The sequence below is a fragment of the Epargyreus clarus genome, unplaced genomic scaffold (assembly GCF_041222505.1).
Source record: "Epargyreus clarus isolate Ecla_fem2 unplaced genomic scaffold, WU_Ecla_fem_2.2 ptg000034l, whole genome shotgun sequence".
In the NCBI taxonomy this organism is placed as follows: Eukaryota; Metazoa; Arthropoda; class Insecta; order Lepidoptera; family Hesperiidae; genus Epargyreus; species Epargyreus clarus.
In genome coordinates, this window is record NW_027332239.1 from 8,321,490 (window position 1) to 8,348,777 (window position 27,288).

The window sequence follows — 27,288 nt, forward strand, 5'->3', positions numbered from 1 at the left end:
TAAGCAATGCTGGGTTCTGCTTGTAAGGGAGACAAACTTTGAGGGTAGCAACGCATCTGTGGGCGCACTCAGACCCTAATCTATTAATCCTACTTACCATAGGATGGACTGCATGCTCATTTTACTTTCTATAATCTTAAAAAAATCTTACCTACACAAAGCTGTAGTTACAAACCTTTTCATACTTCTTAATTCATAATATTAACTGTACTGAAAAATTACTTCGTACTATGAAGTTCTTATAACTTCTTAGCGCTCTTCTGTCGTGTTGGGTTATGGCCATAGTCCTCTCACTCACCCGTGGGGTTATACAGGTTTGATAATGATATAAGTTCCAATGCAAGGTATTGGAATACAGTATTTAAATGTTAAAACTATTTTATAGAGTTGTAACGGGTACTGATTTGAGGTAAACTTGAAATTAAACAAGAGTATTTTCAAGGAAATCTATTAAAAATCATAAATATTATTTCATAAACCACATTTATTTTCGTTTCCGTTGAGTGTACGTACCTAATATTCTGATTGAGCTCGCGATCTTAATCTAACTAAGAACAAATACTTGTAATCTTGTACTAAATAGTCAATGACAATATGTCAAAATAATAATACAAAAATAACTGTACAGAAGAATGCAAATCGTACAAATAAATAGGCGAATAAACATTAAAAAAGTCAATACCAAGTATGCACACAAACAAAATGTTTCAAATCAATATAAAAAAGTAAAAATATAAATAAATATCGCATTATAGCATAAAGTTTAATCGTCCATTTAAATTGTTTTACTCAACACGCATTAAGAATTGAGATGATTTTATTCTACGCCGTATCCTAAGTCAAAGTGTAAGAAAGAAATGCAACACTACATATAATTACTATTATTATGCAACTCGTTAATACTAAAATTTTAAAACTATTTACAACATCTCATGATGAACACCAATACTTTAAATCTTACTTTAAAATTTTATTAAATAGCATGCAGGCTTCCTTTGATGTCAAATGATCACTGTTGCCCTCACATATAGTAAATGAATGATTACTTTTATTATAGTCCGCGCCAATATGCTAGTCCGCTCTGAATATAAAAACGGGCCGCGTCGAATAGCAAATTGTAGATATTAGCGGGACGAAGACAGCGCGGGGCCCGTCCAGGTACCCTTCCATTACCCGCTCTCATCCACGGGCACATAGCTGCGTTAGTATGCCCTTATGTTGCTACGGAATATACGCTTGCAGTTGAACGCAACAACTTCAGAGCGGACTACCATTTAGGCGCGGACTATATACAAGGGCGTAGCGTGATTTCGTGTCACCCGGAGCAGAAGTTGAATGTGCCGCTCCATATACGAATAGGTCGGCAAAAAAGTAATTTTGCCGTCCCTTGCAGTCTGGGACCGTAAGTTGAATGTCAATGCACCTTATATGATTCGAAAATGTTGAAATGGTCTAAGATCCGAAGCTAAATCGAACTGGACCGAGCTGATAATAGAATGAAACTCATTTTATAATGAAATTAGTACATTAAAAATGGGTTTGCTAAAAAAATCCTGGACAGAATAATTTTAATTATTTTTTGAAAAATTAAAATTTAATTGAAAATTAAATTTTGCAACATCAAGATAATAAGAAAATTCTATTCTGAGTGAATGTTAAAAACATACAGAATGTGCAGGCTTTGGGTTGCCTATTATTTACGTGGACGAACTACTGGGTTGTCAGGTATAAACAGGTATTTCGTTGGCAACTACTTTCACTCATGATGATAATAGATAAAATTTTATATCAGTAGAAGCGCTGTTTTATTGTGAACACGTTGATATAGGGTTGTCTGCAAAATGAAAATTAATTTTTCAAAAAAAAAATTAAAATTATCCTGTCCAGGATTTTTTTAGCAAACCCATTTTTAATGTATTACCCAATGTACTAATTTCGTTATAAAATGAGTTTCATTCTATTATCAGCTCGGTCCAGTTCGACTTAGCTTCGGATCTTCTACTAAAAATAAGAGCTCCAGCACGCTACGACTCTGTAACCTAGTAGTATAGCCAGATCATCGACAAATATAGTGTGTTCCAGAATACCATTCCACAAATAGTAACGACCAACCAGATTGACCCTGTAATTAGTTTCTAAGGTCCCAAAAGAAAATGGATCTGGCAACGTTAATTGTAAAATGGGCCTGACCTTCGCCTAAAAAGACTTACATTGTGAAATCTATCATACTACAAACACTCTACTATTAAAAGGTAGATCTCACAATGTAAATATCTTTTTAGTTCTCGGTGTCCTAGAACTATAACATCGGATATTAACAAAGAAATAGAGACGGTAGCACCGCCGCACTCAATCTCATATTCGCAATAAAATTCAATACAATATAACAGTATCTCCGTCTAATTATTTAACCTTTTGACCGCCACACTAGCAATAATTCCACGCCACGTCATGAATTTATCTTAAAATACTTTGTAATATCAAAAAATATCGAAACATCTTTTTTGTCTATACAAGAGTATTCGAATGTTTTGTTTAATTGTAAAAGTATTTCGGCGTAGAAACGCATTCTTATCTGTTCACAGGCGACCACAGCGTTCAAAAGGTTAAACACAAATACTATATTATATATTATAGAGCCAAAAAATTTGTCCGTTATTAAAAATCTTAAAGAACCCTTTCAACAACATTAACTACAATTTATTGAACTTGAATAAATAAAATATAGCGAATATTGTTCTACCCTATAAAATCTTAATATTAATCAAATACACATTTATCGAGCAACCACATTCCAAAAAGGCAATTAATACAATTTGACAGATCACAAACTTCGCCCATATATGTAAAAACGTAGCCGAAATATACAAAAAATACGTCAAAAACATCGGCAAGATTTCATCTAAAGTGAGTAGACTTACACAATTTCACTACAAAATAAAAACATTTACATATTAACTACAACGAACACCCTTCCACAATCATCCGCTACATTTAAATGCTTACACACACAATTTTGATCGCAGTTCAATTTAAAACCCTACGAATAATTATTAAAAGTATTAACTAACTAGTTAAAATTGTCACTTTAATAAATATGAAAGGTATCTTTAATAACATTACGGAATTATATTTTTTTATATAATTTTTGCAACATGCATGCAAATATTAACTCTTTTTCGTTTAAATATAAATAAGGAACTCAAATATTGTCCTCAATATACAATGCTAAATGCATAAATTTCAGCTCATAATAAAACAATTAAAAATTACATGTATGTGGCAAAAATTAGTCAGTTTTGAATGATTTTTACAATTTTTTTACGTGTTCACAGTGTGCGTTCCTTATACATAACTTTTGCTTTCTTATAATTGTATTGCATTGTGATACATAATATTCATGACAAAATAGCGTATCAGATAATGAAAAAAGTCACGTAATGTCAAAATTGACCAGTATTGCAATAGTTAGAAATAATATAACTAGACAATGAAAATATGTCTTCATACAACCTACTGTCTTTTTAAAGATTATGTATTATTTTAAATTTATCTCAGGAGATAGCAAAAAGATACGTCAATGCGTGACGTCAGAGCTATTCTAATGACACAAGTGCATTCATTACAAAAATATATGATAAACTGTGCCTTAAAAAACAATCAAAGATCTTCATTATGCACAAAAATATGCTGTCAACATTATTATTCGGGCCGTATGAGCCTCATGTTGACTTTACCCATTTCATCTCTATACATTTCCACTTTTACTATGGAGAAAACTTCAATAACTTGCTTGAGTATCGGTTTATTGTTGTTTGCGAACCAGGTGACTTCCATTTTTGCAAGTCTGCTTCCCGCTTCACTCTTTATTCTCTCGTATTTCCCCGGAAAGTCCTGGAATTAATAATGATAATTAAAATGTTTATAAGATGTTCATTATTATTGAGGACACATATTGAGGTTTCATAAAAGTTTCTGCTTATTTTGAAGACTGCACAGTTTATTTCTCGCTATAGAGATTTTTTTATGCCATCAAATTCTTTGAAAGCCTATCTTTTCTTTTACGTGTATCATTCTTTAAGGTTTTGTGTAAATTGGCTCAACTGAATTGAATAATACAACGTACAGTCCTCGTAAAACTGCTAGTCCGTTCTGAATATAGAAATGAATCGCGTCGCCATAGCAAATTGTATGACTGCACCTGATCGCAAAAACTTCAGAGCGGAGTAACAGTTTGGCGCGGACTATACAAGTTTAACGCGACAGGCTAATAGATATCAATCAACTGAAATAAAATTAAGTTCAAAATACTTACAGGGCTGAAGAACATTCTCCTGTTTAAGCCCATCGCCACAATTATGACGTCAATGTACTTCTCCCTAACCTCAACAACAGCGGCCTCGATTACCATTGGTAGTCTCAACTCAATATACTTAAGGATATATAATTCGGTTGACAATTCCCCAGCTTTCTTGGCATTAAACTTTTGCTTGTTGCATTGTGCTGCAACTTGTTTCACATAATCAAGTTCCCACCGTGGCACTTCCCTAAAATTCAAACTAGCAGAGAGTAATCTGTAAAAAGTAAATAAAAATACATAAGTATTTATTTAGTTATACAGACAAAGGATCAAAAGCCCAAGGAAAGTTCTTTTATAAATAAGTCACTCCACACACCGCACAGCAAACCAATCACTCCACCTGATGGTAAGTGACAACTTCCACCCATAATGATCAGTTTCCAACTCCATATAGAATAAGGGTTTAACCTGAAGCCAATCATAGATGTGTTACCATTCTTGAGGACTAACCACTCTTCCAGTGAAATGCTAAAACAGCTTCATGTAAGAATTGGCATGAAAGTGGTATCCAGTATTTTTTAAGTATTCTCTAGAAGATGTGAAATGAAATACAGTTTGTCAGTAATAAACTTAAATGTTATAAACATATTATTTTAAAATTCATTATTACCTGTGCACCATTATATCTGCGTAACGCCTAATTGGACTCGTGAAATGTGTATACAAAGGTACATTGAGAGCATAGTGATGTAAATCTTCGTTTTCCAAATCGCCAGCACAAAAATATTTAGCTCTAGACATTGGCTTAGCACAGAGCATGCTTAGAACCATGGCCTTTCCTTGATCAGCTGTCTGAGGGTCCACATGTGGCAGAATCGACCGATACAAGTCACCAGCTGATGAAACGTCCAGATCAATTCCAATTGGTTTTAGCGCAGCAGCAAGTTGTCTCAACATGTACCCACTTGGTGGTGGATGACATCTCAGAAAGGCTAAATTTGGATAGTCTGTAATTATCCTACCTGCAACAGCCATATTAGCCAACAACATGAATTCCTCGATAAGTTGGTGACTTTCCTTACTTTCGTATATTTCGTACGACTCGGGTAATCCGTCTGTAGGTCTGAGACTGAACTGTAGTTTGGGCTGATCTATACGCAGTGCCCCAGTGTCAAATCTTGCCTTCCGCATTATAGATGAAAGCTTTCCTAATACTTTAATTGTTTCAGATACCTCTTTAAAGGTGAAACCATTATAAAATTCAGGGAATGATTTTTCAGCGTCTGGTTTCTCATCTAAAACCGCTTGAGCATGTTCATACGCTAATTGACAACAAGAATTAATGACGGTCTTAGAAAACCTATGACTTACAATCTTAGCATTTTCTGTCATCTCCCAAAACACTGAAAATGCGAGTTTATCGACCCCTGGGAACAGCGAGCACAACATACACAACTCATCTGGTAACATGTGGTACGCTTTATCCACTAAATATATTGTTGTAGCTTTATCTGCTACTTTCTCGTCCAATTTTGTATTTTCAGTCAAGAAAAATGTTACATCAGAGATATGGACACCTACTTCGTAGTTACCGTTTTCTAACTTCTTGCATGAAACTGCATCGTCAATATCACGGCAATTAAATGGATCAATGCTGAAAATGCACATTTTTCGACAATCCTCTCTCTTTTTTATTTCCTCTTCAGGTATAACGTAATCAAGTCGAGGATATAGATGACTGTATTCACGTCCAAATGGAGTCACATCCAAATCGGTTTCTGCTAATATAGCCCTTCTTTCAACCTCCATATCACCTGATACTCCAATCTGTGTAAGAATTTTGCCATTAGCGAACCTCGTTGCGATCCAATCTTCAATCAGTGCTAGAAAGAGAACATTCTCATACTTGTTGGCTTCGTTATAAAAGTTGTTTGGCCAGCTAGTAAACGGTATGTTTAATCTAGGAATCCTATTATCCCGGGGTACAAATACGGCCACTTGTCTATTCGAATCTGGCATCAATCGTAATGTCCCAATGCAGGTACGTCTATGCACTTTTTCCTTTATAAACACAACCTTCCCCTTCTTGCTTTTAAGTTCATTATTGCCTTCGTTTTGTTGTTGTGTTTCAGTGTCGATGATAAGTTGTACGACCACAACATCTCCTTCCAAGGCTCGGTTTCGATTTTTTATTCCATCGATAAAAACATCTTGTTCAGAACGGTCCGTATTTGAAATATAAGCGTGTTGGTATTGCTTTGGGTTTATTCTTATAACTCCTTCAAACAAAGTGTTGTTTTTTAAACCTGTCTCCACCTCTTCCAAAGAGATGTAAGGTTCAAAAACAATAGGGGTTTCTGGCTTCTTTGGCCTAGGCCTTCTATTTTGTCGAAATTGGCCCTGACCCTGATTATGCACAGGTGGTTGATTTGGATAGGGCACCCAGTAGTTTCTCATCAAATGGAACTGCGGTTGATGGAAAATGTGCGCTGCAGGCGAAAGAGACTGACTTAGAAGTGGATGTTGCATCGCATTCTGCAAGAACCTTGGGGAGTTTGGTTCGTTTACCACAGGGCTGTTAGGATAACTCATTGATTGGAATTGTGGGGCTGAGACTGATGGTGAGTTAGGCACGCTCCCAGAGTGGTGATGATTTGGGGCATTCTCGAACTTGTAATTTGGATGGTGTTTTAAGTTTTCCAAATACCTTGCATTGGTTGGTGCATACATGGGCGTTATGAATTTCATGAAGAATTCCTGGACAGGGGGGCGTTCGTTTCGTAGGATGGCTGCTGTGTAATCAACCGTTTGTGGTGCTGCTTGTTGCATATTCTTTGCCTGTGCTGGTACGCTGTTTTGCTCATTGGCGGGCATCTGCAACTGTAACTTACGATTCTCTCTTTTCCTTGCATTCTTTTTCTTTGGTGAAAGACAACTCTCTCTCTCAGAATCATCATTGTCGTTCTCTTGTGTTCTATTTGTGTTTTGAGGCTGTATCATAGCATTACGCGCGCTGCCATTTGCACTAGAATGTGAAATCGATGTTGGTGTTACGTCTTTATGATGCTTTTCTTTTGAATTACTCGCTTGAGATATGTTATTGCATGGGGGAAACGTCTTATTTCTATCGGCTTCTATTATACAATTTTTCGCTTGAAACAGTTGAGACAAAATAACCTGTGACGTCGACGGACTTGCATCTTCAACTTTAACTTTACCCGCGGTCGTGTCACAAATATCGGCCATTATAGCAGCGAAACATGAAACTGACCATCACATTACAATCGGCAAAAGAACTTACAATTTATTGTATGGATTACGCGACTAAAGTAGTATTCTACGATAAAATAAATACTATAAAACTATAACAACGGCAACTACACAAACAATATTTACCAGCACAGACAAAGAGAATGGTTAATGTGCCATAACATAGATAATAGATATAGATTATATTAGTCACAGACCTCACATAGAACATTTACTACACGACTCAGTAAATCCGATCCGATCCGATATCCGGTTTTATATATATCATATTTTATATTGTTATAATAATTATTCTCTGTTATATTATTGATATCTAAACATAATATGCGTTCGAAGTGCTTTCATAAACTATTGTTCTATAGTTGGATTCAAAAAGTATAGTAACCTAAAAAGTTGGATTAATACTAATCAGGAAATAACTTAATATTGTGGTAATTAATTAAAATATGATTTGTGGTATCATTGACATCACCCAAAATTCTATAGTGCCTTTTCTTATAATATTTTATTTAATAAAAATGAATTCAATCCAGCATTTCCATAACTATTCTCGCAGGTCAGGGCATAGCATTTTATTTGTAAAAACGGAAAGATGGCAACATCGACTAGTATTTTCAATATTTTGTAAATTATTGGTATTTCCGATTTCTTGTTTCACATGTTTGATTTTTCATTCAATTGATTGATCATAAATTCATGATTTTGCGTGCTAACTGCGACTCAAATATTTTTGAAGTACTTCACTTCTGTGGTTTCTACTACGTGTTTTTTACGTTTTGAAGAAGTACCGCGATAAATAAGATCGAAACAAGGCAATTCCGCAATTTAACCAAGATGAAGTTGATCACTCACAACATGCTCACATCTAAATGCTTGAAGGGTGTGATGACGGGCTATCCGCTCGGAATCAATGCGACAGACGTGAAAGTAGCCGAAGTTGACTTCAACCACGAGTTTATCACGCGAATTCTACCTAAAGTGGACTGGGAGGTACTGTGGAAAGCCGCTCATGACCTGGGTCACAGTGAGGGTCTGCCACAGAGCTTGGACCCAAAATTCGAGGAAAATGAAGAATTCTTGAAGAAAGCTCATAGAGTGTTACTGGAGGTTGAGGTGGAAGAAGGGTATCTGATCTGCCCGGAGTCCGGCAGACAATTCCCCATCTCCAAAGGAATCCCAAATATGTTACTCAATGAAGCAGAGGTGCAATAAATTATATAGTTTTATTAGGATTTTTTAATTTTTTTAGGTTTTGAGAATGCTTATTTGAATAATTCTTTTCCATTTTACAAATGAAGAGACAAGAGATCCTTGCAAAAGCCCCACCCTAGGATTCCATGTGTTGTGGATAACATGGACATGCACAAAGACAAACACACAAACACCCAGACCCAGAAGAGAAGTATAAGTTCAACAGTAAGATGTTTGGCTGGCCAGGGATCGAACCTAAAACAATCTTTGTTTCTGATGAGTATTGTGACTGCTGCACTACATGGGCCATCAATGAAGATATAATCGGAAGATATACTTCGTTAAATCTAAACTATTCAACTATTCATATATGTATTTCGTTCTGTAGTAGATATTTAGTCATTAATGATAAAATTTGTGCTTCGAGTCTATGATTATATGAATATATATGAATAGTCTATGATTATGGTATTAGGTTTGCAGTGCTTAGTGCACTGTGGCATTTAAAAAATGTATTAGAGTGGTGTTCCATACACACTCAGCTACAAAGTAATTTAAAAACATAAGTAAAATGCCTATTTAATAATGTAAAGTACCTCTTCCTTGGGTAAAATATGAAGCTTATGAAATTTTGAAAAATATGTTGACTACCGTTACAAATTCAAACATGTGGATAGAGGCTTTATAGGTTAGCATAGTTGTGGAGTTGTAAATGTTGGAGTTTACTGCAAATACCAAGTACGCAGACACATGACCTGAATTCTTGTCTATCTGGCCGTTTTGTTCAATCCATGTTTTATATGGTGCATAGGAGAGGTCTACCTGTTCATAGGTAAACTGTCCCATAGCCCGTAGTGTGTATGGCTAACATTAGAAACAACACATTTATGAGTTCTATAGTCTACTAGTGGTGCCCGCGGCTTCGCCTGCATTTTAAAGAAATAATATGACATACATAAAACAGAAAATTTGTTACTGCATTCGAACTAAATTGTGAATCTAAACCATTCTCAAGTTCCCTTGAACATACACAATAAATTTCATCAAAATCAGTCTCGTCGTTTAGGAGGAGTTCAGTGACATACACACGCACATAACAAATATATATATATATAAAGATGTTATATAGCTGAGTGAGTATGGAGCCATAAAAGTTATTTTTCATAGAATTACATAGAGGATATATAGAGGATTTTAAAAATCAATATCACCTGTTTCTCTAGTGCATCTTTCCAGTGTAATCCTGTTGCGCTTCACTATTTTAATGTTTATTGATGTTATAAATAGCTGAATGTGAGAATGTGTTTTATTTATTTACCATTTACATTTCCTCAGATAGATTTACTTAACAATTGATGTTTGATCCTTTACATTATTAGAAGAATTTATCTCTAATTGCTCTTATAGGGTAAAAGAGCTTAATGAAATATAAAAATATATTAGATTTCACACAGAAACACTTTTATTTCAAGTACAGGCAGTCTGTTATTGTTTGTTAATCAGTACACTGCACTTGTAGTTACAACGCTCGATACCAAGCAATGTATAATGTATCAATTAGTCACTCCTTGGGATCAGGACTGAATTGTCTACAACTTTTTTTTTATAATATAGAAGTAGCAGACGAGCATGCAGTCCACCTGGTGGTAAGTGGCTACTGCCGCCCATGGACATCTGTAATCAACCCCAGATAGGATTAGATATTCCTACCTGAGTTCGGCCACAGATGCGCCGCTACCCCTGAGGACTAAGCTGGAACGCCTCGGAAAAGTCCGTCTCCCTTACCACACCCTTCAAACCGGAACACAGCAGCACCTAACCCTGCTATTATTAGGTAGAAATAGGTGAGGCGGTGGTACTGCCGGAGTCGAACCACGAAGGGTTCTACCACCTTCAAACTTGAAGTAACACTTGTATTCTCAATAGTTCGAGTTCATTACAAACCTCTATGTAACAGATTAGATGCTATAAGTAACAATTTAATATCAGATGGCTCACATACTATTTAATATTTTGACTCCTTCACTTCTAGTCCATTTTAACCAAATGTGTGGGTTCCTCTTTAATAAATGGGTATATAAAAAAAATAGAATAGTCATTGTTAATTTTTTATTATTTTCTATGCCATATATTATAATCACAAAGTAGAATTTTATGCCAATAATTCTGCTTCTTTACGACCAAATAAATAGCAACATGATTTTCGCCTGGTAACAATAAGTTATAATAAAACAATATACACTACAATTGCTGTTGTGTTAACTTTATTTTCTATAATACAACCAGTTTCATGGTTTATAGTTCATCCACGTATGGGACAAATGCAAGGTTTCCGACTGCCCCCATTGAAATCCTGTTCTTCGTAGCATTAGACATTGCCTGTAAGATAAAATAATGTTATTAAGATTTTTTGCTGTAAGCGTACATAATAAAATATTAAAAAAAAAACAAGTGGCAATAATGAGTCTAGCTGATGTGTAGAATCGTTATACAAAACGGTCTGAAAAAATACCACATGACGTTGCCGCTCGTGGGTACTCCTTCTACTGATACTCATTGCATTCTAGACCTTCCAAGGTAATTGGGATAAGAGTAGCAGCCAATAATATCTATATACAAGTTATATGAGTTCAACTAAATGGACCCAGCGGTTTCATGAGCGTTTAAAAATTTTACGTGACAGCCAAAATGTTACCTTTAATAATTTTAACAAATTTTATTTTTTATAGTTATTTCGTATCGTCAATACTTTCTAACGTATTCAGTAAAAAGCTGATATTTTAGCATTACAAACAAATATTTATTTATTATTATTAGTATAGATCGAGTTACCTGTGAGATGTCACTGCTCGAGAGCTGGTCAATCTCCTTAGCCAAGTCAAGTGGCGACTTGACTGACCCGGTGTATAGACCCTGAGCCGCGAGAGACTCCGTCAGAGTAGCGCCTTGGTCAGCCTCGCATAAGACTTGCACTTTCAACTGGTTCTTGCCCGCCTTGATAGCGTCTCCGCTAAGGTTTGGCGACTTCAGGGCTTTGGCAACGGCTTTCACGGCCTATTGAAATATAATTCATGTTAAGTCATAAAGTATTAACAATTTCATATTCTTCTTATTAGAATATAATATTGATGGAATCATATAGAAAAAAGTGAAAATGTAATTTGACGGTAAAATATTATTTATATACACGAGAGATATTTAAAAAACTTTAATATCCCGATACAGGATGCGTGCAGTGCCATCTCATTAAATTGGAACCAGTCGCTACACATTTTTGAATAAATAAATTTCAGTTTTGTAGGTGGCATACTTTTATGAGGCATTCTGGCTTAGTCATCAGGATTATCGGCAGATCTGTAGCCGACCTCAACTAGGAATCTAATCTGGAGTTGATTACAAATGTCTAGGAGCGGCAGTAGTCACTTACCATCAGGCGTTCATCTATTTGTGTTGTATTCTAAAAGTAAAGGAGAATGCCCATTCTTGGTACTGATTTTTCTCATGCGTCAAAATGAAAGTAATATTAAAATTATTTTTTGATTTTTGTACATAATTTGTCGATCAGAATAGTTTCTTTGAACAGGGGATTCCATTTAAGATAAAATAAGACGAAATGTTGATTGTTGTTCTTAAAAATTAAAATGGCGGAATTTTATACTCGGAATTCAATAAGATCTATTAGTGTTTTGACTAATGATTTTTCTCGTGCATCAAAATGAAAGTAATATTAATTTTTTTTAAGCTATTGCATAGCTTTTATCGCGGGCTTTGAGCGCGGCGACCGAATCGAGAAATTCCGTAACGAAAATAAGTAACACCTTTCAACAACTCGGTTGCCTGGAGACTTGATATCCAACTATCAAGTCTCCAGGCAACCGAGTTGTTGACTGTCAATAGAAAAATATGGATATAATTGAATAAAGTGTTATTTTACATTCCTTATTATTTTATTTGATATTGGCGACGAGATGTCGAATGAACTAAAAAACAATAAGGAAATACGAGCCATTACGTGGGTTAATGAAACGAACCGAAAATTACATTTCGGGAATAGAAAAAATTGACATTGAAGAAATAAATATACGACTGAATTCTTTACAAGAAAATTTGAACAAATTCTACGCGATTCAAGAAAAAATTGAATCGCTTACAGAAGAAGAAAATTTAGAAGAGGAAATAAAATACAGGTACGAATTTGAAGAAATATATACAAAGCTAAAATTTAAATTTTTGAATGTACAAAAAGAAAATAATCGGCTAATACCTGAATGTTATTTTATATCAGCAAGAGCGGAAGTTTATTTGATAAACTGTTAACTGTCAAGGCACGCTTGAGACGTACACCTAATACAAAAGAGTTATCACCTTATCAGTTAATGTTCGGCAGAGAGGTAAGAACACTAAGAACCTATATGCATGCCTTATTTAAGAAATCCGCCCCACTATCCAGATTACATTACAATGCACCGCCAACGCAGGAGTTCGGACAAGGTGATAAGGTACAAGTCCGCAGTTACACCAACCCAAGAGTGAAATGGGAGTTCGGAGTCGTCATCCGAAGATTAGGTACACTCCATTATGAAGTCAGAACTGAAAATGGCATACTGGTGCGCCGTCACCTTGACCAAATGCTGCCGGCGCCCCTGGTGGTGTAAGTGAAAATAGCGTTGGAGGACTGTTGGATATCAAGTCTCCAGGCAACCGAGTTGTTGACTGTCAATAGAAAAATATGGATATAATTGAATAAAGTATTATTTTACATTCCTTATTATTTTATTTGATAACCTTAATTCGTCAACTTGAACACAGATGGCAGTAATACACATTTTTTTATAATCCGTGCAGAAATCTTAAAATTGCGTGAAGTATATTTTATATTCCCATTATAAAATTCAAAATTATATTACCATATTATCCAAATAAAATGTTTTATCAACATAAGCTATGTTGAATTCTGGATTGATAAAATAACGTAAAAGAGTGTTTGTTATTTTTAAACGTACAATTACAACTGACAGACTTGACAGCACAAAATCAAAACGCCATTATGATTTATGGTACAAATAATTTGTGTACAAAGTGTTTTAAATATGAATAAACAAAGTGCATTTATTAATGAAAAATGCGATGTACCTGTAACATTCGGCCAAATGTCACAGGCACATCGCATTGATCCATTTATATTGCTGGTTGTTAATACTTTATGTCACTTATTAAATACTTTTCTATTTTATATTTTAGAATGTTCAGTCTTGCTTGGAGTTATGAAATGTCAGCTGATATTTGCAATGTCTTATATAATGGAGATAATAATATGATAAAATAGTGGATAAAGATGTATTAATGTAAATGTTGATGATTATGGAAGAATATATTGTATTTCTGGAATTCCTTCTGAGCGTTTTCATAGCATAAAAAATGCTATGCAATAGCTTTACCGCGGCAGTCTCCGAGTGCCACACGTATTTTTTTTTATATAGTTTGTCGATCAGAATAGTTTCTTTGAACAAGGGGGTTCCCTTTAAGATAAAATAAGACGAAATGTTGATTGTTGTTCTTAAAAATTAAAATGGCGGTATTTTATACTCGGAATTCATTATTTTAGGTTTTTAGGATTATTTTAGGTTTTTTTTTACCTATTACCTTTAAAAGTAAATGGAATATGTTAATCGAATTTCATTATAGGTACCTACTATCAGTTAAAACCGACCATCAATCTATCGTCGGATATTTTCGATTTTGAGGTTATGTAACATTTCGGTAAATAACTTCAGAACCCGGATGCTGATCTAAAAAATAATTATCGGTGGTAGTATTGGGTTAATTATACATCGTCTACAACAAGTTTCAATTTGATGCAACTCTGGACGGCAGTCCATACTTTCATGGGCATTGTCCTTTAACAGTAGATTTTTTTTATTCATTAACCTAACAATTAAGCAGTGCTACCTGATAGAAACTAGTCACCGCCGCCTATGGACATGCAACACCAGAGAAGTCTCCAATACATCGCTTTGGATGAGCTGTTTTTGCACCTATTTCGAAGAGCCCCATGTCATAGTAGATGACTATGAGCTACTCACAGCCGACGCTTCGTCCTTGGGCACAGAGAGCACGACACCGAACAGGCCGTTGTCGGAGTACGACACGTTGAAGCCGGCCGCCGCGAAGGGACCGATGTTGCCGATCGCCTTGCCCAGCAGCGAGTTGTCCGCACCCCACTTGGTCACCGGACCGTTGCCGAGCGCTGATTACATATAATATTAGGATGTTAGTTGGATCTTTCGATATCAGGATATATACCTGTGAGACGTCACACAGGCTTTTGTTTTTCATTGTATTATACCTGTGTTACACAATATGTTACATAGGCTTATGTATTTTATTGTTCACAAGTGGATTGAATCAGAATCTTGCCTTTCTGCTCGCATGTATGTAATATGTAAGATCAAAAGCGAAATTACTTAAATTTATCGACAATATTTAAGTCGTAGTACCGTATCAAATCGTGGTTCTATGATGCGTTTTGATCTAGAGAATAATACTATTCACGCAGTGAAATGAGAAATAAAGCGTTAATAGTACAAAGTTGTTAATCAATTCGTATTGACTTGAGATGTATATATTGCGACTGCGTGCTGTATTGATCTATTGCTACCCAATCGAAGTAGCAGTACTCCTAACCTAATAGGTTCTCGTCCTTCTGAGGACGCGGAAAGCCGACGATCCCGACTGCTATCCTTGGATAGCATATTAAATAAATGTTACCTTTAGCAGCGACGGCCAGAGCGAGGCTCTGCGGCGAGCCGGCGGGCGCGCCCTGCACCGCCAGCGCCACGTGCGCCAGGTCACCGCCCATTTCTTTCCTGATGACGCATTCAGGTCAGTTCATCTCGGTTTTCTTTTTAAACAAGTAGCAAACCAAAAACCAAGCCAAAATAGTAAAAAATACTCGAATTGAAGATTTCCTAGATTTCATAGATGCATTGCTATTCCAGAGGTCTAAGCTATACTAAAGGAACAACGGAATCTTGTGTTGGTGAACCTTAATTTAAGAAATAAATCAATATATGAAATAAATAATAAAATTTAATACATGAAAACATAGTATTACCTGAGTTCACCACCAAAATAGGTGCTGCCCTCAGATTGTCCCTGGCCTCCAGAAGGCAACTGCAGCGCTTGCGCAACAAGAGCTGCTTTTTCCTGTGTAAAAAACACATATTAAAACATTTAAAATACAATTCATTTAACATTAGAAATATAAGTTACAAATAACGTGGGTATAATGCAGACGATAGTCAGTTTACTACTTTTCTGTCTTATATAGGATCCAATCCAATATTATCAATCCATTGATTAATGAGAAAGATAGGCTATAGTCCACTACATTGACCAAGTACAGATTGGTAGAGTATAAACATCTTGGACAGCCTATGCACATCTGTAATGAACCCCAGATAGGATTAGCTTCCTATCTGAGGTCGGCCACCGCCGCTATCCCTGAGGACTAAGCTGGAACCTCAGAAAAGCATGTTTCCCTTACCACACACTTCAAACCAGAACATAGCAGCTTTTAAAACTGTTGTAATTAGGTAGAAACTGATGTGGCAGTGGTGCCGCCGGAGTCAAACCACAAAAAGTTCTACCACCTTCAATTAAAGAGAAAATAATATAGATACTGTATTCCATATCTCGATTTGGTCCTCACCTGGTTATCTCCAACAACGGCGACAGCGCAGCGGGCCGGGGTGAGGTTGCAGGCGGCGAAGTGTTGGACAGACTCCGAGCTGACCTTGCCCATGCGTTTGGGGGCGATGTAGATGGAGTTGCCGAGACCGCGGCGGTAAGCGGCCTTGTGCAGCAGGTCGACGGCGCGGACCTGCGAATTTACAAAAAAAATAATAAAAGTACACAAAAAATAAAGCACATTACACAATTTTTACAGATTGGTACTATTAGCAGTGGCAGACTAAGGTCATCGGAGGCCCGGGCCGAAAAGTTGAATGGAGGCCCCCAGTGTAATAAGTTCGACTGTGATTCAGTGACCTTTTTTTTTCGCTGACCCATACATATATACATACATACATTTCATAGATTGTTTAATTTTGACCACCTTTTTTTAGCAACTGTGTAATTCCCCCAGGATCGGAGGCCCGGGGCGGACTGCCCCTTCTACCAATAAGCCGCTAGAGACTATTAGTATTGTTTATTAATGCTTATTAATTTAAGGTTTATTTAATTTATGAAATATCTGTTATTTTGAAACTACACTACCGCTAAAATTACTTTTAAAGTGAAACTTTCTGTTGTTCGATTTGGTTTGTTACTTCTTCAATAATATAAAAATAAAATCAGGTTCTTTCTCTAGCCAAGTCATTATTTTTCAGCATAATAACATAATAAATTTCAATGATGATTGTCATCAGTACAAAAACAGAGAGCTGGTATGGTTAGGTATGCCATGCATCCTTATTACTATTTTATTTACATACTATAGTTTATGTTATAATTGTATTTGTATAAGAAATCCTCTGCCATTCCATCCTGGCAGTCAGAATCTTAGAGGTAGTAACTTTTTGAGAAAACCATATTTCATAGATTGTGATGATGCACAACATACCTGAGGAGGCAGTGCAGCCAGGTCATACTTCAGGCGTGGAATGTTGTCAGACAGCTCCCAAGGCCTGAACTCCTGGTTGGATACAATGTGGTTGAAATACTCCAAGGCTTGATGGAGGTTATCTTGGGTGGCCTGTAAATAAATATGTTATAAGTTATTAAAATACATTTCGGATAGCACAATACAAGGATTTATGTATATTACACACAAAAATGTTTCTATTTGCATAGCTGACTTTTATACTATTAGACCATAAATAAAATAAATGTAAAAAATATAGTGCATAAAGGTAGATTTGCAGCATGCATCTTAAAATACTTCTAAAAGACATTTATGAGTGAGAAAAAAGTCATGTTATCAGGTCCCAAAGATTATATAATTATTATTTTTAAACCAAAAGTATTCTCTTATAGACAGTTGTCTATAAGAGAAAAGTTATGAACCGCAGTAAAATGCACCCCACGCTTTTTACTCCGAATTTAATTGTTCTGTTAATTACTTAAATTTTATTATAATTTTATTCTGAGGCAATTCATTATGATTCGATTGTTCGATCCTCTACTACTGTAATATAAACTCTTTATCATTAAAAAATATTTTCTAGTTTTTAGTTCGATTAGTAATAAACACGTGTGTTTTTAACTTTTTTTTAAAGTATTATTTACTGAATGTTACATTATGTAACATTATTGTTGGAGTCAGAACCAAAAGACTAATGAATAAATAAAACACCAGTAACTCTCAGTAGTTTTGAAGGTGGTAGAACCCTTTGTGGTTCGACTCCGGCGGCACCACCGCCACACCTTCTACCTAATAACTGCAGTGTTAGGTGCTGCTGTGTTCCGGTTTGAAGGGTGTGGTAAGGGAGAAAGACTTTTCCGAGGCATTCCAGCTTAGTCCTCAGGGGTAGCGGCGCATCTGTGGCCGACCTCAGGTAGGAATATCTAATCCTATCTGGGGTTTATTACAGATGTCCATGGGCGGCAGTAGCCACTTACCATCAGGTGGACTGCATGCTCGTCTGCTACTCTTATATTATAAAAAAAAATAAACTCACCTCAAGAGTGTAGTATATAAATTCACGATCACCAGATGCAGAGAACGATGCACCCATTTGCGCGAGTTTCCTGCTGATCATGAATGAGCTGGCACCCTTGCTGGACAAGCCAGCGGCGGAGCGCAGCACGTGACTGAGACCAAGTTCGTTTTGTGGCTCGTACCGGGAACCAGCCCTGTGAATAAGTAAGTAGTATTTACTATTACCAAAGGAAGATGATGGTGGTACAAAACCTTTGTAGTTTGAATGTGAAGGGCCAGCCCTATTGACACCGAACCCTACTGAGACTGAGTTCGTTTTGTGGCTCATAGCGGGAACCAGCCCTGTGAATTATGGTTCTCTTTTACCAAAGGGACATGATCGTACGTACAATCCTTTGTGGTTTGATTCTGAAGGAACCACATCCAACCCCGTTTCTGTCTAATAAGTGTGTTAAGGACTGCCATGTTCTGGTTTGAAGGGTGTGCTGAGGGATACATACTTATCGGAGGCATTCTGACTTAATCCTTAGGAATAGTACCACATCAGTGGCCGATCTCAGGTCTCTCGGGATCCGATCTCAGGAATCTAATTTATTCTGGATTGATTACAGATGCCAATGAGTGGCAGTCGCTGTTTACCATCAGATGGACTGTACATGCATTTATTACTATTACATAATAAAAAAAATAACAGTCAATCATTAATTGAAGTTACATAAGTGATAGCCCATTTTTAGTGAAATTTTGATGAATAATTTTGTGTACAGTTATTTAACAGCATGATCGACTATAATGATTAAAGTTCATTAGCAATACTAAGTTTCAAAATCTATAAAGATTTAAAGGTTTACAATTTGTACACAGTAATTAAAATATTTTCAGATTCTTCTAAAGAGTTCATCTATTTTAGCTATTCTTAAGTTTTTTTTTTATTTTTTTTTTATGAAATATAGGAGTAGCAGACGAGCATGCAGTCCACCTGATGGTATGTGGGTACTACCGCCCATGGACATCTGTAATCAACCCCAGATAGGATTAGATATTCCTACCTGAGGTCGGCCACAGATGCGCCGGTACCCCTGAGGACTAAGCTGGAACGCCTCGAAAAAGTATGTCTCCCTTACCACACCCTTCAAAACGGAACACAGCAGCGCCTAAAACTGTTGTTATTAGGCAGAAATAGGTGTGGTGGTGGTGCCGCCGGAGTCGAACCATAAAGTGTTCTACCACCTTCACCATAAAGGGTTCTACCACCTTCAAAGATAAATTTACAAACAGAAATATGCAGGTATTTTTAAAGTTGTTTTTTTTTATGATTACTGTTTTAATAGTTGTATTACTTTTAATATTGTTCATTGGACTTTGATTTTACATATAACATATGACAATGTTGGTACAACATAAATACACACTGATATTAGTTGTAACAAAATTATTAAAAAAGTAGTTTTTCAAATACTAAGTAATAAATATTAAATTCATGAATAATAATCGGGTTAATAATTAGTTGGTTAATGTATAGTTAAACCTAAGTAGTAATAAGTAGACTAAGTTTTTCTTATGCAGTCAGTGATTAAAGGACAGGTGGTGGCTAAATTTCATGTTTCCATGCTTGAGGAAGTTCTAGGTAGAATGAGACTATGGTCACCAGTAGGTCATAATAAGGTTTCTAAGCTTGAATGTGGATCATACTATAATGTAGTATAGAAATAAAAACCTAATTTTAATGGGCATTTAGGACATTGAGGATAACCATCTTCAGAAAAATCAATGACCAGTGAGATATTGATGACTTATATATAAAGATTTACCACTTACTTGAAAGCCACAGTAACTCGTGTGACGGGAGAGCCATTATCAAGGGCTGCTAAGACTGTCTTATTTGGCAGCACACTACTCTGGATCCTCACATCCTTCTTCACTGCTGGTGCAGCTTGAGCGTATCCCCTTATCTACGAAGGACAAATCATTTTAAATTTGCCTAATACAGCTGTAATTATCTGCTATCACTAATATGCTTTTACATAACAGGGTTTTGACATTAGAGGAAAAAATTGAATGTCGATGTAAATTAGTATTTCTTTACCGTGACATGGCGAATTAATGGGGTGGCGAGGGCCTTCGACGACATTTTTTGGACTTTGTGCGGAAAATCTAATCAGCACGTCTAAAATATAAAATTCGTGCGCACCCCTAAATCTTGATCGGATTTCGATAGACAGAATGACAGGTGATAGTTTTCTGATTTAGTATCTGACGACTAGGGCAAAGATAAATAAGTTTAACAGCTTTGTTTTTTTTTAACAAGTAAATGCAAGTAAACTATAATATACATATAAGTAAAAAGAGAGTATTATTTGTTGTATGGAGATAAATCTGAATAGTATTTTCTTATTCCAAAACATAATTTTACATAACCAGGTTCATTTTTATGAATAACACTGCCTAAATAAATAAAAAACTGAACAAATTTGTCAATGTCAATGTGTCACTGTCAAATTGTAAATTTTACACCGTTGTGCATGTTGTAAAGGCGCCAATTTGTTAGATTTGTTTTCAACACCGACAATGTTTCTGTTATAACTAGTCAATAAACAAATAGTATTAGATTATAAATATATGTGACTAGTAAATTTCAGTTACCGAATGATAGTATGTGTTGCAAAGTGTGATGATGTGTCTTACAAAAACCACTCGGTTATACCGTGAATGGTCTGTGCATTAAAGGTTGTGTATTGATAGTTCTAATTCTGTCATATCTTCAAATATCGTAATTTGTTTTTACAGGTGAGTTATGTCAACATTGTTGATGGATGGCAGGTCCTTTACGAGCAAAACTGTGTCGAATTATCACCGTAATGAAGTACTGAAGTCTAAAGAAAACATCTTCAAACCGAAATGCAATAAAGCGCTGAAGAAAAAGTTAAAAAAATACAAACTCCGTAGAGATGGACAGGAGGACCCGGACATCATAGACGTGTCGCAAACTTTAATTACTTCTTTGAGAATAAAGTCTCCTAATCAACCTTTAAATTTTATAAACGGTGAGACATTGGAAAATAGACCCCACAATTACCTGACTAAAATGGTTCGACTGAAGAAAACTGTTACAGTGGAGTCTTCACCAACTGATAATGGAAAGAGTGACAATGATGTTAGAGATGAAAATATTTCCGTCACACCTAAAGGTGATCAGGATAAGAAACAAACAGATGCTTTCAAGTTATTAATGGATTCACGTAACAAAAGCCTTGGCAGTAATTCACCGGGAAAAGATAAGTGTGAGGATGAATCTGAAGCACAAGAAAAGATAGAAAAAAGAGAAATAAAAGCTAAAAGAATTTTGTCTTTAAATAAAATGGCTCTAGCAAAAGGTTCTCTGAAGAAAAAAGAAATTGAGGAATACCGTGAAGAGGCCATAAAAAGAAAAATGGATGACCGGGCAGAAAGACTAAAAGATATGATTGTGAATGTGGAAACGAAACACAAAAAGAAAGAAAAGATCAAGCCTACCATTAAGAAAGTAGCAGAGAAAATTGTAAGTCCACCAAAGCAAGAAGTTGTCAATAATTTGGAATCATTAAACAATAAATCGCCTATTTTAAAAACATTTGATATTTTTAAAGATATAAAGACATCTCCAATCAAGAACATTAAGAAGATTTCTAAAGAAGATGAGGAATTTTTAAAGAAATTGTCACCATCGATTAGAAAGAAAGAGAATATGCTCTGCTATTTCCAAAAGGTTTCTAAAGATTCTGAAATATTACCAGATGATTGTGATGATGAATCGCAAATAGCAGAGGAACTCATCATAAAGGTGAAGTTAAAAACTAAAACAAAGGTAAAAAAGAAGAAAACAAAAGATATCTCTGAGAAGGAAATTACGTTGCCTGTACATGATGATGTTAATTTAAACAATAATGCTCAACCCGATAATTCTGCTCTCAATAATAATAGTCACAAAAGAAAACGACACCTCAATAATAATAAGGACAAAGAAATTCAAGATAGCACAATCCAGGATAGTGCAGGCCCATGTAATGAAGACAGTAGACCAAAACGGAATACAAAGAGACCTGTAAAATATGCGGAGGATTTCCAATTGACAAGTTCAGATGAAGAGCTTCATATTTTCACACCAAAAAAGAAAAGAAAAGAGAAAGTTGAAGGCAACAATCATTTGAAACCAGTAAATGATAACAACTTTGAAGATGTTAAAAATGGTTTTATTAAATCAAGTGAAAAAGATGTTAAACTTAAATCCACAAAGACTAAGGAACTAAAGAAGAAACCCAAAAATAGTAATGGAGATAAAATAGAAGGACCTAAAAATAAATCAAAGGAAAGTTCAATACCAAAAAAGGCCACTAAACTAGCGCCGATTTTTGTAGCAAAACCTCAACTTGATCCTGCAGCTTTAGAAGCTAAACAAAAGTTCTTACACAGTGGTGTGCCGAGTCAGTTGAAAAAACAATCTATTCAACAAAGTAATACAATGGCTACTGATGAATTTCAAACTGTAGTGCATGTACAGAGCTTATCTAATACAAACACTGTAAATATGAATAATAGTATTAATTATATTGATATTAGTTACGATGAGGATATACATCTAAGGCAAGAGGAAGGTCAATTTAGGAAATTATTGGATCTTACTGCATTGGAGGATCGTAGAACTCCTGTTTTCCAAAATAATGTTGATCTAACTTTAGAGGAAATAAAAAAATCTTATCCCAGATTTCCTGTATATCGTACATATCATCTCCTAAAGGGAAAAAGTAAAGGTGAATTCAAAGATTGTATATATCCCGATTTAGATAATAGTGTAGAAATATATAATAACATGGTGGACATTAATAATATTAATCCTGATAAACTAAACTGGACTGATAAATATAAACCTACAACGCAGAAACAAGTTATAGGCAATTTTGAAAGTATTAGAGAATTAAAGCGATGGCTAATTACTTGGACTGAAAATGATGCGAAATCAAAAAAGAATAAAGATAAAGGATCAGATTCATCTGATTTTTATAACTCAGATACAGATAGTAGAGAAACAATGAGAAATATGAATAATCTGTTGGTAATAACAGGTAAAGTAGGAACTGGTAAAACATTGAGTGTGTATGCAGTTGCTGCAGAGCTAGCAATAAAAGTTATTGAAGTAAACGCCAGCACAAAGAGAACAGGTAAAATAATGCTGCAAGATTTACAAGAGGCTACCCAATCCCATAAAGTGGACAGAGGCAAAAGTAACACAGAAAGCTCACAAAAATCACAAGAAACAAAATGTAGTGACAACAAAATTAAGGTCATGAAAAAGCGTGGACGAAAAAAGAAAGTACCTCAGGATAATCCAGAAATAAAGACTGTTAAGGACAAAGAGTCCGTAGATGTAACTGTTAGACAAGAAAATATTAGAACTGGAATGTCCTTAATTCTGATTGATGACGCCGATATAGTATTTGATCAAGATGATGGTTTTTGTTCGGCTATTTCTCAACTAATCCAGACCTCTAAGAGACCAGTGATATTAGTGACATCTTCTCTAACCTGTCCACATTTGCAAAAATTTATACATCTAGCGAAAGTAATAAAAATGCGACCATTCTTACCTAGGATGCTTGGTACTTGGCTCGACATAATGTGCTTAGCTGACAATAATATGTGTAGTCCAGGCTTAGGCGCGAAAACTCTTGACTTATTCAAGGGTGATATAAGAAAAACAATTAATTGTCTACAATTCTATATGACATCACAAAAACATTTATGTAATGCAAGTGATGCAGGAAATTCTCAAGGTGATGCAGTAACAAAATTGAATGCTGATGATGAAAATTCTTGTATGTCATGGATGGATAATGAAGGTTGGGGCGATAAAAACATAGTTGCTTCTAATTCTGATGATAGTACATCTAAGTTTGGTGGAAGGAAACAATTACAACTAAATTCCTTCAGTTCTTCAACCAACCTTGATGTTTGGTGGAATCTACCGAACCTTTTAAATTACACAGAGCTCAATAAACCAACTATTGAAAATACTAACAGGAATAAGTTGAAAGACATAAATGATTTAAATACAATCTCTAGTATGCTCGAAACTATATCTATGACAGATTACATGGAAAACTTTAATATAAACAATGGAGTTAATATAACTTCAGGACCATGGCACTCTTGCGAGAGTGCTAGTGTAATCGATAATGAGAATTTTACTAATTATAATAGAAATAATGATTGTATAAATAATATCACATGTGAGCTAGTAATAAAGGGCGTTTCTGAGGCCCAGAGAGTATTGGAATGTGACAATAAGACTGAAGTTCATAACCCCAGTATGGCAATACAAAGGTTAGTATTGTTTTAATTCACAATTTTCTGTATTACATCATTTTAACTTTGGTTTTATTGTAAGTCTATTAATGAGAGGTTAACATACTCAATAGATAACATGCAAATGGAAGCATTTTCTTATACTACTAATATTATAAATTAGATAATACAATCCTCTATGGATAAGGATCAATCCTTAATTTGGTATTGAAGGTGGTAGAACCCTTTGTGCTTCGACTCCGGCGGCACAGCCGCCACACCTATTTCTACCTAGCATAACAGTATAGTATTAACAGTATAGTATAGTAATAACAGCAGTGTTAGGCGCTGCTATGTTCTGGTTTGGTGTCGTAAGGGAGACAGACTTTTCTGAGACGTTTCAGCTTAGTCCTCAGGAGTAGCGGCGGACCTGTGGCCGACCTCAGGTAGGAATATCTAATCCTATCTGGGGTTGATTACAGATGTCCATGGGCGGCAGTAGTCACTTACCATCAGGTGGACTGCATGCTCGTCTGCTACTCCTATATTATAAAAAAAAGACAATTCTTCCTACGAGTTAGTCATAAATGCATGATTACGCCTAAAAATAGAAATGTGTGAGAAGATTTATATAAATCCTAATTCTAAGGGCACTCTTGATTTTTTGAGTGTAAGTAACTAATAAATACTTTCTTTCCTAAGGTATGGGTAAATATTGGTTTAATCGGTTTGAGATTTTTCATATTATATGAGGTATTTTATGTACCTATGATATGACTCCCATTATTCTATACAATACATGAGTTGCGGCGAATATTTTCGCAAATGCCTTCATTAATTTATTTAATACAACAAATATAAAATCAAAACTTTAACACTTCATTTTTATTATTTTCAGAGAACGGGACAGAGTGGCATCTCAATATAAGACTCTTACAAGTCACTTAAATCCATCTGCCGTTTTAGATCGTCGTGCGTTGGCGCTGGACTACTGGCCGTCTTGCAGGAACATCTGTAGGACAGAGAAGAGCAAAACAGACAATAATAGTAAAAGGAACAATCGGTTTTGCCATTATCTTAAATCCCTAAATGTGCTCTGTAGAAATGAATATTTCGATAATCTTGGTGAAGGTTTAACTTATTGCAATAAAGAATAGATCTGTTTGAATAAATTCACATATTCAGATTTACAATGACTTAAGTGTTTCACTTGTCAAGTGACTTGTACAATTCACTTGAGAAGTATTTAATCTGTTAAGTAATTTGAGGAACAAGATACGCGCGAAAATCATAACCCTTTCTTGGCAATGGGTAAAATGCATGTGAATCAGGCGTAATATCTTCACAATCCCACATTGATATCACTTCCATCTAGCGAAATTTACACCGTAATTAGAGATCATACATAAATTACGTCACACGTTAAGGGTAAGGGAGGGACTAGACGAGGTGTGATATTGTGTGACAAGGGTTGGGGAGGAGTTCTAAATTTCGTGACGTCACATTTCAAAATGTCAACATTTAAAATATTATATATGGGAATAAAAATAGTTTCAGAACTGCTGTTCTAATTTAATGATTTCTGGATGTAAAAATACAAAATATGTGACGTCACAATAAGGATTGGGTTTACAAAATGTGACCGTCTTTGAAAAGGGATGGGGTCAAAAATCAAGACCTTACACAAGAGTCACACAAGTACACAAGTTTTGCACTTTTCAAAGTATTTAAGAGCAAGTCAATGCAGTTTGATGGTTGTTTTAACTTAATTCATTGTTACTGTTCATGTGCGATTTAAATAAATCATTTATTATTATATTACATTTTATTTCTTAAATCTTAGATACTTTAATTTTAGTTCGATTAAATTTTATTATTATTTGGTAACTTCTAATAAAATGTAGAATCACTTTATATTTAAATGTTATACCTATACAATTTTTCTTGTAACTTGTTAATTATATTATTGTCTTAGATAATTATAGTAGGTTATGCTTCTAAAACTAAAATATTTGGTTCCTCACCCTATTAATATGTATTTAATACTAAGACAATTTATTATTACATATCGTCGTTAGTAAAAAATTATGTTTAAATCTACGTACTTATGAAAATTTTCTGTTTCTATTATTTATTTTTCGTAATAATATGGTAACTCATTTGACACATGGATGTGTGATATAAAGTAATAAAAATATATTGTTATTATTAAAGTACATCATTGATAAGTAGAATAATGTGGTTGACGTCTTAAACATAAATAATTGTAAATAGCTCTTAGGTAGTTGATAACATGGACAGTATTTGTCAAGTTCGGCATGCATATTTTTGAAAATATAAATATAAATGAATTAAAGATTTTTTATTGTTTTCATTTGTTATTTTATAATGCCATATTTTTATGGTATGGCATGATTGATGGCATCAGTACGTGACCATGCAGTCTACCTGATGGTAAGTAGCCAATGCCGTTTGCTTCTTGTACCTGTAGTACCGGGACCAGAATAGGACTACGGTATCCTGCCTGTCGTAAGAGGCGACTAAAAGG

At 35.2% G+C, this 27,288-nt stretch overlaps 4 protein-coding genes across 4 annotated transcripts; 2 read left to right on the forward strand and 2 right to left on the reverse strand.

The window, feature by feature from the left end:
• Positions 1–3,250: 3,250 nt before the first annotated feature.
• Positions 3,251–7,736, reverse strand: LOC140756226 (DIS3-like exonuclease 2). Its single transcript, XM_073091687.1, has 3 exons — positions 4,971–7,736; positions 4,316–4,574; positions 3,251–3,894 (listed from the first exon to the last, which is right to left on the reverse strand). Exons 1-3 carry the CDS (start codon positions 7,544–7,546, stop codon positions 3,703–3,705), a joined length of 3,027 nt encoding a protein of 1,008 aa, XP_072947788.1. The 5' UTR covers positions 7,547–7,736; the 3' UTR covers positions 3,251–3,702.
• A 434-nt stretch (positions 7,737–8,170) lies between these two features.
• On the forward strand, positions 8,171–8,802 carry Trmt112 (tRNA methyltransferase subunit 11-2). Its single transcript, XM_073091073.1, has one exon. The coding sequence runs from the start codon at positions 8,405–8,407 to the stop codon at positions 8,780–8,782; it is 378 nt and encodes a 125-aa protein (XP_072947174.1). The 5' UTR covers positions 8,171–8,404; the 3' UTR covers positions 8,783–8,802.
• Positions 8,803–10,856: 2,054 nt separating this feature from the next.
• Positions 10,857–20,670, reverse strand: UQCR-C2 (Ubiquinol-cytochrome c reductase core protein 2). The gene is made up of 10 exons (XM_073091074.1): positions 20,509–20,670; positions 20,241–20,374; positions 18,442–18,616; positions 17,385–17,516; positions 16,473–16,643; positions 15,876–15,967; positions 15,530–15,627; positions 14,845–15,008; positions 11,594–11,815; positions 10,857–11,140 (listed from the first exon to the last, which is right to left on the reverse strand). Exons 1-10 carry the CDS (start codon positions 20,551–20,553, stop codon positions 11,057–11,059), a joined length of 1,317 nt encoding a protein of 438 aa, XP_072947175.1. The 5' UTR covers positions 20,554–20,670; the 3' UTR covers positions 10,857–11,056.
• Positions 20,671–20,915: 245 nt separating this feature from the next.
• On the forward strand, positions 20,916–27,099 carry elg1 (enhanced level of genomic instability 1). Its single transcript, XM_073091176.1, has 3 exons — positions 20,916–21,134; positions 21,210–24,779; positions 25,639–27,099. Exons 2-3 carry the CDS (start codon positions 21,217–21,219, stop codon positions 25,895–25,897), a joined length of 3,822 nt encoding a protein of 1,273 aa, XP_072947277.1. The 5' UTR covers positions 20,916–21,134; positions 21,210–21,216; the 3' UTR covers positions 25,898–27,099.
• The last annotated feature ends 189 nt before the right edge of the window (positions 27,100–27,288 follow it).